Here is a 15,998-nt window from a genome sequence, read left to right as displayed (position 1 = left end):
ATCATTTAACCATTGATGAGTCTGGGAAAGGTAATCTGTGCTTTTGACCTAATTAAAAACATTATACATCTGATTACTTTTTCTCAGGCGGATCTCTCTGGCCAGCCCAAAACAACTCTTTAAAGCCTCCAATATGACTCAGCGCTGGCAGAGGAGGGAGATTTCTAACTTTGAGTATCTCATCTTTCTTAACACTATATCTGGTAAGTTACTATGAGGCTGTTACATTTGAATGAAACATTTTACGTGTATTCTTATGAAAAGACCATGTAGCCCGATCAATTTGCATTGTGTTTTAGTTATCTGAAAACTACTTCATCCCCTTAGTCTATTAAACATTAATTGCAGGCTTAGTATGTGTAGTATATATGTTATATGTGTAGTATATATGCATATTGTCTATTTTTAAAATCTAGACACATTCATACACATTGTGTAGTCTAGTTATACATTTATGTAATTCCACAATCTTCACAAAAGTCTCTAAAAGTCTCTCTCTAAAATAACTCCACTCCCATTCACATACATGGGGTAGATATTAACTTTTAAATTATGACCAACTCATTCTTTAAACATACTTTTAAAATGGCAAATAATCTGCTGTCAAATTTGTGTTATGACAGAATTTTGTGGAATATACAATAATTGTAAAAGCAATCAGATGTCGGTGCATAACTGATCAGTGGTCAATACATTAATTATATAATTGTATGATGAAACTCGTACAGTATTTAAGTTTAAAATAAAAAGGGGCAAAAAAAGTACAGAATTTCCCTCAGAATCATTTTGGTGATTTTATCCTTTAGCTTAGTTGTATTACTGTCTTATATCTGGGCAGTTATGGTGTTATATATTTTCTTTCAATTGTTTTTATAAAGTCATTGCTAGTGAATGCAAGTAGAAAAGGACTTGTTTTGCTTCCTAACCACTACACTTCCCAATGGTGTGTCATAATATGAAGTTCATATTCTTTTACTAACAGCCAGGAGAGTTGCAGACTGACCCACTATTTGTGTTATTTTTGCCAGGCCGGACTTACAACGACTTAAATCAATATCCTGTTTTCCCCTGGGTCATCACCAATTATGAATCAGAGGAACTGGATCTGACATTGCCCAGCAACTTTAGAGACCTGTCCAAGGTAATTTTGCATCGAAATATCCCTACAACTGCCAAAAGAAAAGATAATCATTAACCTCAGTGATTCCTTGTTGCTTACACTTTTCCTCAACAGCTGTAAGACATGTTTTGTAACGCAGGCCAGTTTAGGGTGTTGACTGTCCAGACAACAGTGAGTTACACAGAAGAGCGAGCTACCACCACATGTCCTAATTATTTATTATATGCTATATACATACATACATAAACTTTACATACATTTTCATATAGAGAATGTTCTGCAAAAAGATGATTATATTTCAGAAATCTCTAAATACAATAACTTATTTATCCTAATTAATAAGTGAGTACTTGTAGTCAAATGTAAATGTATGTTTTGCATATATATATATATATATATATATATATATACACACAGTGATCCAGAAACACTACAAACACTACTTAAACGAAATGTTGATACATACAAATATTACACCATGTTGATTATAAAATACCTTTGGAATCATTTGGATTTCTTTTAATTTTTTTGAATATCTTTGTTGTGTAAACACATCAAAAGCATTTACACAACAAAGATATTCAAAAAAACTAAAAGAAATAGTAGTGTTTGTTAAATTGTTCATTATTCTATCATTTTCAGCAATTTTTATCTTAGTTTCTATAAAAGATCTACAAGGTTTCAACGTTAGCCTGAAATTTGCTATTAATTTGTCAAAAGACATGTTGGAATGTTCAGTTTGAATTTATAATATGTTTTGGATGTGCTGTGAAAATGTATTGTGCATTTTGGATTTCAGGGCCACTGTACACAAGTAATCTAAAAATAAAGATACTGATTTGGTATTTCATATACTGTAGAGGTTTCCCCCACCCGCTGTGTGCGTGCGCGTGTGTTTGTATATATAATATATAGTGACAGTGTACAAGGAGTGGTACATGAGGGGAGGTATTATAGGACTATTCTTTTTCCCCTTGTACACATCAACATCACACACCTGTCAGTCAGAGACGAGCACACACACCTGCACTTCAATTACATTGTATTGTATTGTATTGAATTGTACTAAATTACATTAATTACATTATATTTTAGAATTTGTGTTTTTTATCCTGTTAAAATTAAATGCTGTATGAACATATTGAAATGTCTAGCACCATGTGGACAATATTTTAAATGAATCAAAGGGTATGCACATTTTTCAATAAGCATTTGTGGAATCTTGCAAAAATAATTTGAATTGTAGCAGTGGTGTAGTTTTTTTTTCAGAGTTTAGGTGGACAAAGATTTTCACGTCCTCCGAGGATCGGGTGGTGGTGGTTGTGGAGTTATCTAGCCGGGGAGGCTGTGGGTATGCATCCCCTTCGCGTATGGAGCTGAGCTTACATTATTAGTGGGAACAGTTTAACACTGGGAAGGATACATCCCCCCTAAATCTACACCTATGAATAATTTTTCCGACTCTGAATCTGCTTTGTACCTTATCCACAAAAGGAAAATTTAAAAGTTTATGGTTTTGATATTATTTTTAATATATTTGTATGTAATCCAGCTATGCATACACTCAATGTATTTGCCTTATATTTTTATAGAAGTGTTATACATAACTTTTTTAAAATATAAAACAATGCCACATAATTTTCGCAATTAAGAAATAGACATCAAATGTAAACATTAAATGTTTCTTTCACCTTAATTGGTCTTTTAGATTGAGACCTTGAGCAAAATCAATACACTCATTAATTGTATGCATATATTTTAAATTGTTTATCAGTAGAAAAGGTTTTTATTCTGAATCTTATTTTATTCAATTTGTGTATAACACTAACAATTATTTGGCATTATTGTAACTTACTGTTGCCTACATAGAATATGAGTGCTGTGTAAATTAAACAATTTGTTTTACATTGCACATATAGTAAGCAACTTGAAAGATTGTAATAATCATAATTTATGTGTAATACATTTATCTGTGGGAGGATGCTGGATTAGTATGCTATGGAAGGGCTGTCCGTGTGCTACAAAATTGTAGAATGAATCATTATGTAAGTGCATTTGAAAAGCATAATGGAAATATATTTGAATGGAATCCAAATACTTACAAACTTAAAATGACTGAGAACTCTGAAAGCATACTTAGTCTTACTAAAACTTTTATCCACAAGAAATCGGTAAATGTTTGGCAGTAATTCAGAATGACAAAAAAGTAACACGCACACCAAAAAATGTATATGGTGCCAAGTCAAAAATAGATCAGTCAAAATATAGAACTCACACACTTTATAAAACTCCAAAAACTATTTATTATAATCTCTAATCTTATTGTTCTGATGAAGGCTGACAGACCAATATGTTAAACGTTATAGATTACAACAAATAGTTTTTTGGAGTTTTAATTAATATGCGAGTTCTATATTTTGAGTAATTTAGAATGAGCCAGGTTATTTTTAAATGTGGGCTCTTCAAGTAGAACTTGCAAAACCATACAATAATAATAATTCCCAGCAGTCACAGCATTTTACCTACACTGCAGTTTAACATACTGCTCCCTTTGTTTTAAATACAATGAAATATCGTCCTAGGTTATTTGACGCCCTAAACAACCACATGAACCTTATATTTTTCACATTATTTAAATAAAACAAAAGAATATTAGAAAAAATGTTTTTATCTTATATGTCAAGTTTTGAAGTTAGACAAAAATGACTAAATACAGCAGTCTCTCAAAATACACAAATACATACATACAAATAGGGCTGTGCCGGTAAATAGTATACTGCCTCCCCATGGTGATTTTTTGTCAATTTTTTTTATGTGGCAATTATGTGGTCATTGCACTGTGACGCTAGAAATCATGGTTTGAATCCTGCTGTGGCTGTTCCATAAGTTAGATTTCTCATAGCCTATTAAACAGGCAAATAAATGTGGTCATTTTTTTCCTGTAATAGTCATATATTTATCATTTTGGGCTATTTTTGGTTTGTTTCATTATTGACTATTGCTATGATAGGAAGTTTGTTTGCATTGCTCTTCTCTCAAAAATGATCCATTCGGATTTAATGTCAGAATGAACCATTTGCTGGCACCCTGACACTATTCCCCCTGGGTCTTGCTCCTTTTCTCTCTGCGATCTGCCATTTCCACTGTTTCACTGCATTGCCATAGCAACATGTAAACACTTCATTTTAATTATGAATTTAAAGCATAAATGTCTCGAATACAAAAACTCGAATACCAAATATTAAAATAATAATTTCAATTTAATAATTATCCCAGCTGTAATACATACAGTGAGGGAAAAAAGTATTTGATCCCCTGCTGATTTTTTACGTTTGCCCACTGACAAAGAAATGATCAGTCTATAATTTTAATGGTAGGTGTATTTTAACAGTGAGAGACAGAATAACAACAAAAAAATCCAGAAAAATGCATTTTAAAAAACTTATACATTGATTTGCATGTTAATGAGGGAAATAAGTATTTGACCCCTTTGACTTAGTACTTGGTGGCAAAACCCTTGTTGGCAATCACAGAGGTCCGACGTTTCTTGTAGTTGGCCACCAGGTTTGCACACATCTCAGGAGGGATTTTGTCCCACTCCTCTTTGCAGATCCTCTCCAAGTCATTAAGGTTTCGAGGCTGACGTTTGGCAACTCGAACCTTCAGTTCCCTCCACAGATTTTCTCTGGGATTAAGGTCTGGAGACTGGCTAGGCCACTCCAGGACCTTAATGTGCTTCTTCTTGAGCCACTCCTTTGTTGCCTTGGCTGTGTGTTTTGGGTCATTGTCATGCTGGAATACCCATCCACGACCCATTTTCAATGCCCTGGCTGAGGGAAGGAGGTTCTCACCCAAGATTTGACGGTACATGGCCCCGTCCATCGTCCCTTTGATGCGGTGCAGTTGTCCTGTCCCCTTAGCAGAAAAACACCCCCAAAGCATAATGTTTCCACCTCCATGTTTGACGGTGGGGATGGTGTTCTTGGGGTCATTCCTCCTCCTCCAAACACGGCGAGTTGAGTTGATACCCAAGAGCTCGATTTTGGTCTCATCTGACGACAACACTTTCACCCAGTTCTCCTCTGAATCATTCAGATGTTCGTTGGCAAACTTCAGACGGGCCTGTACATGTGCTTTCTTAAGCAGGGGGACCTTGCGGGTGCTGCAGGATTTCAGTCCTTCATGGCGTAGTGTGTTACCAATTGTTTTCTTGGTGACTATGGTCCCAGCTGCCTATAGATCATTAACAAGATCCTCCCGTGTAGTTCTGGGCTGATTCCTCACCGTTCTCATGATCATTGAAACTCCACGAGGTGAGATCTTGCATGGAGCCCCAGACCGAGGGAGACTGACAGTTATTTTGTGTTTCTTCCATTTGCGAATAATCCCACCAACTGCTGTCACCTTCTCACCAAGCTGCTTGGCGATGGTCTTGTAGCCCATTCCAGCCTTGTGTAGGTCTACAATCTTGTCCCTGACATCCTTGGACAGCTCTTTGTTCTTGGCCATGATGGAGAGTTTGGAATCTGATTGATTGATTGCTTCTGTGGACAGGTGTCTTTTATACAGGTAACGAGCTGAGATTAGGAGCAGTCCCTTTAAGAGAGTGCCCCTAATCTCAGCTCGTTACCTGTATAAAAGACACCTGGGAGCCAGAAATCTTGCTGATTGATAGGGGATCAAATACTTAATTCCCTCATTAACATGCAAATCAATTTATAACTTTTTTGAAATGCGTTTTTCTGGATTTGTTTGTTGTTATTCTGTCTCTCACTGTTAAAATACACCTACCATTAAAATTATAGACTGATCATTTCTTTGTCAGTGGGCAAACGTACAAAATCAGCAGGGGATCAAATACTTTTTTCCCCTGACTGTATATATATATATATATATATATATATATGTGCATTTATGCATTTTTCAGTTTTTCATTTGCAGAATGTTTTGCAAAGATAATCATTTAGGACCTGGACCAAATCAAAACATTTACATGTCTACAAATTGTAAATTAGAAACCTGTAGCTAATCACAGTTTATTTTTTGATTAGAGACCACTTTCTACTACCTGTATTGTGTTTTGATTTATTTATTTATTACGTTTTGCTAATTATAAAGACCATACTAAAGGTTTAGAATCTTAGCAAAATAGATTCAAATAATTGTTTGTCACACACATATATAACATGAATGTGCATACATGTTTTTTGTTATTTATCTGTAGATATATACTGTAACTACTTGAACACATTTTAATGTTTAAATACATAAAAGCACACTTTAGTGCATGTATTAATACAGGATACTACATCATAGCCTGATTATTAGGTTGAAATACTTAGTTTTCATTTAGCTACAAGCACCTTCACTTACTACTTACTACTAGGTTAATTGATGTGTTGTGTTGTGATATCACATACAATCCATAGTTGGTAGCTATATTTGAGTGGTGCATTTCATTTGAAGCAGAATTGTGGAGACAAAAGTCCCTCTTATTGGTGTTAGCATGCCTTTAAAAGATCTTTAAAGATTTGTTGTGTAACTGAAAGGACAAATTACTGAGGCAGAGTTCAACCCCGCCTTCAGATTCCTCAGATCCACGTCCCTCTATGTTAAATGGGCACTTCGCTTTTGATGTGGAGTTACTCCCTGCTGTGCTTATTCAACACCATCAACCCTTTCCAAGTCACCACCATATTATTAGCCATTAGAAAACACTAGAGAAATTATCCTGTTTACAAACCAAATCACACTTGACATTCAATGAAGAGATGCTCCCCAGTGTAATGCCTTTTACACAGCTGGTCAGTCAAGAAGCAGAGGGTATGTTCGCTTTCAAAAGTGAGACAGACTGCAAGCATTAAAGTGGCACAAAGTTATCTTTCATCCATGTCGTTCATCCCCCCCCCACCCTCCACACAACACACACACAACACACACGCACACACACGCACACACACACACGCACACACACGCACACACACGCACGCACACGCACGCACAACACACAGTTTTGTAAGCAATCTTATATCGACCAGTAGTTGCCTCTTCTCTTTGCCTTCAGTTCAACGTTACCCTTGTGCTGTGTAATTTTTTTTTTTTTTTTTTTTTTTTTTTAGTTTATTTGTGCTTCACATTGCCTACTAGTTTGAAACATGACAGCAATAGCTACTGCTTCACCCTTTTCTGGAGTTCTGACAGCCAAAGCTCTGTGCTCAGTCAAGCTTTCACGCCCAAGGGAGAAAATGAGAGGGAGGGTTGCCTTTTGGTTTGCCATAGTTTTTTTTTAGAGCTAGCAGATCTCAGCAATCTTTATTACATCTGTTATATTCATATTGTTGACACAAGTAATATCAGTGTATGACCACTGAACCATGCTTGTCTGCTTTATTTGGAAAGAGCTTTTTTTTCTTCTTCTTTTTTTATGAAATTCAGAGGGTAATTGATATTTCATTTTGTTTCTTTTTAATTCGCCTTTGCTGTCTCTAAGCATTGGTGCAGTATTCTGTTTGATAGAAACAGGTCATGTGAGACCAATGACATTGGGAACTGTAACTGCTATGAACATGGTTTGACATACTGTCGTCACACAATATAGTATTGCTGTACAAATTTATGTTCTATGTTGGAGTGATTATGCCCTCCCGGGTTTTCTTATCTTAAACTTTAACCTCAGCGTGACATCGGAAGCAGGAACAGATAACATTGCAGTCAAGATGAGTACTGGCTAGACTTATATAAAATAAACACTCTTTATATATAGAATCAAGTTTTATATTGTACAATTGTATTATTTGACCAGTTAGGTGATTCCTTGATTTAATGATGTGGTGTCCTTTCAACTTTTTTTTTGTTAAACAAAATATATATATATTTTAGAATTATTGTACAGTATTCTTATAAAGAGAAAGAAATACCCGCACACTTACTACAGCTCCAAAAGAATCCCTGGTCGATCGAAACGTTGTTTGCGCTAAAAACCTGTGAAGCATGGGCTAAATAAATACTTTTTATTTTTTGGAACTGTAGTAAGTGTGCGAGTATTTTTTTTATTCTATATGATCTTTTTCGATACCCAGCACCATCTAAGATATTTAGATGTGCATGTGATTAATATTTTTTCTACAATATATTTATTTAAAAAAAAATTCTAAACAGTACATTAATAAATAAATAAATAAATACAAATAAATATGTAATTTAAACCTAGAGGTGTAGGATGTAATAGGGGCTTTTTATTGTATTATTTTTAAATATTTGATTTTAATTGTCCACTTAACATGTCGTAATGTATTATTTAGTTATACATTAATTAATACATTGTATCAGTGGTTTACTCAAATGTTTACAATTTAATACAAAACATGTTTTTACTTAGTACAAAACTCCTCAGTCTATAGAGTTTTGATTATTTATTTTATTCATGGTAACGTTTTTCATTATGTCCTGTAGTCTTTTCATGGAAGAATACCGTTCACATCATTTTTACAGATTAAAAAATAAATGTACTAATCATATAAATATCACATTTTCTTTTTGGCTTAGGTAACTTTGATTTAATTGTGTGTACTTGCCGCTCAACCTGTGGTTATTCAAAACTGCCTTAATGTGATTCTTCAAAGGCATCAATTGTCTAAAGCAGATTAGTTTGCTTCTTGTGTATTTTGACTGTCACATCAGGGCTACCTCAACATCCAGTCCAATAAAGGTGAAAGTGCAGGGGTTATCTTGTGCCTTTCATGTATATTTCTGTGTTCTGTGTACCTCATTTCCCTTGCCAATAAAAATGTACGGATAAAGTTAGGGCCATCAAGACTTGCATCAGACAACTTGCATGGTCGTAAATTATAAAGTCAGATGGTACACTGATACCGGGTCAAGGAAAGCTTTAGTGCACATCTACATTAATATATCTGTAATCCAGAATTTAGTGTTGTATTTTGAAACCTGTGTCTGTAACAGCAATGAAACGTGACCTATTCATCATCAGGGGCAGAGTGATGTAGACTTCAGGCAGTAACAGGGTTAATTTTAGTTTGAAGTTCACTAAACAGACAAAATTACCTTTGTTTGGACTATAACATCTTAGACCAACAGTATAATGCATGGTTCTTAATACACGTTGTTTTTTTATTTTATTCTCTAAATGAAGTAAGACCAGTTTCAATATTTAACTATTATGTTGTGATGTTGTTTTTTTGTTTTTTTTCGGTATGCTATTGGCTGATTCATGCATGTACATTTATTTTATTTAATAAAACAGAAACTCAGTGTAGCCCTTTAAATGAGAGAATTCAAGCCTATTCCACAAAACCCTTACTTCACTTCAGTTAACAATGAGTAAAGGCCATGAGGAGAACACTGCAGAAATGCTTCATATTATTCCTGTTCCCAGAAAGAAAAATAAGTGTTCAAATTTTGAAAAATAAACATGATTGAACATTGTTCGATTCATTCTAGTTATTTTATTTATGAATACATTATTTTATTTAGTTGTTTTCTCAGTAGTAGAACAGAGACAACACAAATACAAATATCCTTGTTTATTTGCGCTCCTCCACAATAATAATATTATTGTACAGTTGCAAGTTACAAAAATATATGTTGTATCCTGTGCAATGGCAGTTTTAAAATTATAGATGAATAGTGCTTCAAATGTGCTTTGTAATGGCTTTACAGCTAATTAAAACATTTAAGCACCTCATTTATTCGACCAGTTGTCAGAGAAATATTGGCTGGCACTGGCAGAACATATTAGCCAAATACATTGTCTTCACTTTATCATAAACCTGCTGGGGATGCTTTGATGTACAGCACTGTCATGGTAGATCTATTGTATGAAGGTATCCTTAACATAGTGCGCTGTACCATTAATTTATAGCAGTAAACAATGTATAGCACTCTGGCCATGGTGAAGTAGATTTTTTTTTTTTTTTTTTTTTTTTTTTTAATGAGGTGGATGTTATTACTGCAATAAATCAGCCCAATCGTGTAATGTATAATTCAATGTGTGTATTCCCACTGTAGCTGCACTGAGTAAGCCAATAGTGTGTCATTGTCAATGGCACAGTCTTGCTGCGAGCCTGTACAGTCTCCCTCTTCGTTGAGTGCCAAGCTGATGTGCTTCTAACAACAGAGAAAAGCACAGGGAAGAGACGATGCTTTGCTAGCTCCCCTGCTGTGAGCCTCAATTGTTAGAATTGCAGCAGAAATCAATACTGTATCTGCCTTCTGGAAAGGTTTCTCAGTGACATAGCTGTTATATGAAAGGGATGGAATCAATTCAAATTGAGTTGGACTTTATTTTCAGAAGAACAGCATTGTGTTACCATTGATCTGGTAGGGCGAGTCATTGGGAGAGTAATAAAAATTGAACTGGATAAAAATGATTTCTATAAATGAGTAAATAAATAATGGCCCAGGTCCATGAAGTATTGCTTTTTGGAGATCGATAGAAAGTTAATGCAATTTATCTGCTTCTGTGTAACCAAGCACGCTTAAGCTACCATATTACAAACCAGTATATATGCTGAAAATAAATAAAACTCAAGCCGTTATTGATATTCCAACCTTTTCAACATACAGTATTTGTTTTGTCTGACATGTTTGCTGCTATATTTTTTCAAGAATCTCCCTGCTTAAAATTAATTATAATAGATTGATTTGGTATATATGTGTGTGTGTGTATATGTACATATCATATATATATATCAAATATCATCACCATCAGCCTATATCCATCTACTACTGGATGAAGGCCTCCCCAAGATGTTTCCACTTCCTTCAATCTACAGCTTCTCTTTTCCATGTCACGCCTCCAAAGTTTATGATTTAATCTTTCCCATCTTATACGTGGTTGTCTTCTAGGTCATCTCTTGTCACCCTTTCAGTTACTTCCTTTGTCAATCTTTGATCTGTTCTTCTTGCAATGTGTCTGGCCCATTGCCATTTTAACATTTTCACATTTTGGTTTGTTCTTGGATCCATTATGTTTTATTATATATACACCGATCAGCCATAACATTATGACCACTTGCCTAATATTGTGTAGGTCCCCTTTTTTGCCGCCAAAACAGCCCTGACCCGTCGAGGCATGGACTCCACTAGACCTCTGAAGGTGTGCTGTAGTATCTGGCACCAAGACGTTAGCAGCAGATCCTTTAAGTCCTGTAAGTTGCGAGGTGGGGCCTCCATGGATCGGACTTGTTTGTCCAGCACATCCCACAGATGCTTGATTGAGCATCTGGGGAATTTGGAGGCCAAGTCAACACCTTGAACTCGTGATTCATCAGACCAGGCCACCTTCCTCCATTGCTCCGTTGTCCAGTTCTGATGCTCACATGCCCATTGTAGGCATTTTCGGCAGTGGACAGGGGTCAGCATGAGCACCCTGACCGGTCTGCGACTACGCAGCCCCATAGGCAACAAACTGTGTGTTCTGACACCTTTCTATCAGAACCAGCATTAACTTTTTCAGCAATTTGAGCTACAGTAGCTCGTCTGTTGGATCGGACCACACGGGCCAGCCTTCGCTCCCCACGTGCATCAATGAGCCTCGGCCGCCCATGACCCAGTCGCCAGTTCACCGCTTTTCCTTCCTTGGACCACTTTTGATAGGTACTGACCACTGCAGACCGGGAACACCTCACAAGAGCTGCAGTTTTGGAGATGCTCTGACCCAATCGTCTAGCCATCACAATTTGGCCCTTGTCAAAGTCGCTCAGATCCTTACACTTGCTGCCTAATCTATCCCACCCACTGACAGGTGCCATGATAAAGAGATTATCAGTGTTATTCACTTTACCTGTCAGTGGTCATAATGTTATGGCTGATCGGTGTGTATATCTATATCTATCTATATATATATATATATATATATATATATATATATATATATATATATATATATTGTGTGTGTGTGTATGTATCCAGGTTAACCTATATATTTTTTTTTTGTGATAAACTTGTTACTTCATTGGTGTATCCTGAGAATGTACTACAATGTAACAGACAGATTGGTAACGAGCTAATGTAAACATTTTGTGTGTCTTTTGTGCCTACCTGTAGCCCATTGGTGCCCTCAACCCCAAGAGAGCAGCCTTCTTCTCTGAGCGCTTTGAGTCCTGGGAGGATGATCAAGTCCCGAAGTTCCACTATGGCACCCATTACTCTACCTCCAGCTTCTCCCTCATGTGGCTACTTAGAATTGTGAGTCCTGCACATTACTAATCACATTCCTCTTGATAAATGTTATATATTATGACATACCATATACTCTATATTATATAAAGTTTGTTTAATTATAACTTGATTAATTGTGTAACTCTGTTTTTTGCATCACCTTTGCATGGTAAAAAGAATAATATAAAATCTGTAATGTTTAAGAAGACTCCATTTATATTACAAAGAGTCTCTGGATGCAATGGAGTGAATGGAAACATATAAGAACAAGACCCTTATACCATGCTTTAAACCTGATCATTACAACATTACAAATGAACAAACTGTGAACAAGTATAGTAAGCACTGGAAAAACCAAATACACTTTATGTACAATAGATAAATACTATGTATGATATGAGCTATAACTAGACAAGTAGGCAAGTAAACCCTGCTTTACAATGTACAAACAAAAAAAGAAAACAGCTGCATGAAACCTGTGATAATTGCTGTCGACAAATTAGATATACTTGGCACTTATTAGTCTCATAGCTGTAACATTATTTGGAGCTCAGAATGCAAACCTATCATTTTGGGGATCATTTAAAAACAGTTGATTATCATTGCCTTATCTACTGGTCTTACATTAATCAGACCCTGAAATGTGCTACAAGGGAACAACCAGCAAGGGTGGCAAACTTGTTAGTGTCCAGGTCCATATTTGTTTACTTTTTCTCTGAATGTAACACGTGTGTTTCCACAAGATTTGGGGTGATTCAAGGCTGTGTTGGAGATCCCCAAGACAAAGGATTTCAGATCAGTCGTTAAGTGTGTGACCCCCTTTTCTTAAATGATTATCTTGTGAGCGCACAAAAGATTCGGTGCAAGCTGGTTGTTAAGTGTGAGCTGCCCACTGTTCTCAAAATCGGGTCAGATTTAAAAATGTGTGTATTGTGAGCCTAGCTTAATAATAATAAAATGTATATTTCGGTTCAATATGTGGCTTTTGAGAATAATCATGGCTATTTACTTGAGAGTCAGTTCATAGTACTAATAATAGCATAATAGGACCATTTTGGAGAAGATTTGACATAAACAAAGGGGAAGATTTAGACTCTTCACATTTAAAGCTGTTAGTGTAAAGCATTTTTTAATTTCTCATATAGTATAGCCAGTATTTAGTGTCCTCCTGAATTAGGCTATTAGAAGCAATAATTGTGTGAGCTTTTTGTTAACTATTTTTAGATTGTCTAAATGTAGGCATATCTTTACATTTTATCTGCAAATAATATATAATTGAGAAAATGTTGTTTAGTGGCCAGGTTTATTTGTCATTTTTTGGAGAAGCTGCATTAAGATATCTACACAAAACTATTTGGTAAAAGCTTTTATCTGAATTCAGCTACAAAAGGTCTGGAGCAAAATAGTGATTCAGCTATGTATAATTAAGTCTGTGCCCTCATCATGAGTTAATTTGATTAATGCCCACTAGAAATATAGGGTTTATCTGCATGCTAACTTATGTTCCCTGTAAAACGTGTGCGGTGCATCAATTGCTTTGTTTCATATGTTATGACCAAGTAACTTAGCAAGCTTGAAATTTCCATGATGAATTTATCTTCTGAAATTTAAATGCATAAAAACCTCTAATATTCAATACCATTATATACTTAATTTAAGGCAATCTAATGTAGTTTAAATGAAGTTGAAATTTAATGCAGTCATTTTTTTTTAAAAACAATCTAAATATTGACCCATGTTCATACTTATGACAGCTAACAGTTCAAGATTCAAAAGATTCAAGACCCTTTCAGGAATATGTTGTGGTGCATTAGCACATATTATAGCTATAGAGATCTCCCCGACTGATGTCTGTTTAACATCATTTTTGGAATACTGATAGAAATTGGTGGCTAATGCATCCCTGGTTGAATCCCAAGTGCTGTAATTGATCTGGTAAACTAGAGGTTAGACTGACCGCAGTGGAACAGAGATTGAACTAATTCAATTGATCCTTACTTGTTTTGTTTAAGATGTGGTAAAAACTAAATAATAACATCAGTCATTCTAAATATATAGAATTTATTGTTAAATGTAATATAATAAAGATAATCCCCAATATAAAGTTCACCTTAGTTATGCAATAATGAAAGCAAATGGAGATTTAATGTTTTAAGATTTAAGAGCCTTTTTTAAGATACACATGATATGGAAATGCACTCTTTTACAGTTGAATGTTTCTGTTGATTTAAAAGGGATATGTTTGTGTCCTTTATTCCTCAGATGAACCATTATTTCATAATGACGGTTATTGATCTCAGTGATTTGTCCAAACAAGATTAAACATGATTAGTCATTAACGAATTAGCTACTTTAAAATGTTGTGATAACTGATAAAGTATAATCCCAGTATTTTCTCAAGGGGAAGCATGAGCAACACCAAATGTAATTATTTAAATTAAATAGTAGACCAATGCACTATGCATTAACGACAAATGCCAACAAATATGTAAATTAGAATATTTGTTTTTGTTTTTTGAGAAGATTTTGTAATGAACACACTGGGCAAAGCAGATAATTCTTTGTAAACTTAACATACCTTGAAAATAAATTATCATATGTCTTAGATTTTAACATTTGCAGATGTTGTGGAAAATTCCATGTACTGTGCACACAGACAATGAACAGTGAAACGAGCATTAATTCAGTGGAAAGCAATTTTTAATAGTGTTTGCACAATACAAAATGTGAAATTCAGAACAAATATATGTCAAATTAACATGTGTATTAGATGGTACTGTGAATGGAAATCAGGAGTGGAATACTTAGGAACCCAAACAAAACATTTCATTCACAGTTTATTTAATTCTACTTTCAGGAACCATTCACCACATTTTTCTTGAACCTGCAAGGAGGAAAGTTCGACCATGCAGACAGGACTTTTTCTTCAGTGTCCAGAGCCTGGAGGAACTCCCAGAGAGACACTTCAGATGTGAAGGTAAAAATCTAACAAAGCACATATGTGTACTGTAATGTACAGTGAAACCTGGTATACTTAAATTGGGTAATGTTATATCTTAAATGTGTTAAAAACAAGTTTACTGCTGTAAAAAAACTCATGGCTTCTATCGACCAGTAGATTTTCAGCAAATTTTGCATGTTTTGCTCTATGTTTGGCATCATGCAATTTGATACATTCTTTAAGTGCATAATGTACTCATAGTATATATATATATATATATATATATATATATATATATATATATATATATAGTATATTTTGTGTACTATTGTGTCATGATTTTTAGGCCATTGATGTTTGGTCCTTGTAGCTATATTAATTATAATTGAGAATTGTCTTCAAATTCTGTCATAATTTATTACCGATTCCTTGTTAGCTTAAGCATTATTTAGAGACAGCCATGTAATTCGAGTTTCATTTAGATATAGTTTTCTCATATCTACTGAAACACAAATGGTAGCACACGATGATGTTTTACTGAATTGTTACAATTGTATGTTAATGAGGACACACCCCTAAAATGTACAAGACACCAATGAACTGATCAATCGGGTCTGCCAAAGTGTTATATTAATGAAGCTGAAGGCAGATGTCTAGTTCACATAACACTTCCCCTTATAAACCTATATGAAAAAATTCTTGCAATATTAAAATGACCCCCCCAGCTCCATACATAGAGGAATTGTACAGTTTCTC

General features: G+C 34.9%; 1 protein-coding gene across 3 annotated transcripts in view; it reads left to right on the top strand.

Annotated features, from left to right (window-relative positions):
- Window positions 1-15,998, top strand: part of lrba (LPS-responsive vesicle trafficking, beach and anchor containing) — a 297,666-nt gene that overhangs the window by 214,686 nt on the left and 66,982 nt on the right. For all 3 annotated transcript variants that reach the window (XM_066718460.1, XM_066718457.1, XM_066718458.1), the window contains exons 42-45: window positions 88-203; window positions 1,029-1,141; window positions 12,188-12,328; window positions 15,159-15,278. In XM_066718460.1, coding sequence (XP_066574557.1) covers window positions 88-203; window positions 1,029-1,141; window positions 12,188-12,328; window positions 15,159-15,278 — 490 coding nt within the window. The remainder of the gene's footprint in view (window positions 1-87; window positions 204-1,028; window positions 1,142-12,187; window positions 12,329-15,158; window positions 15,279-15,998) is intronic.

The sequence above is a fragment of the Amia ocellicauda genome, chromosome 12, assembly GCF_036373705.1.
Source record: "Amia ocellicauda isolate fAmiCal2 chromosome 12, fAmiCal2.hap1, whole genome shotgun sequence".
Lineage (NCBI taxonomy): Eukaryota > Metazoa > Chordata > Actinopteri > Amiiformes > Amiidae > Amia > Amia ocellicauda.
This window is presented reverse-complemented; position numbering and strand designations above follow the sequence as displayed.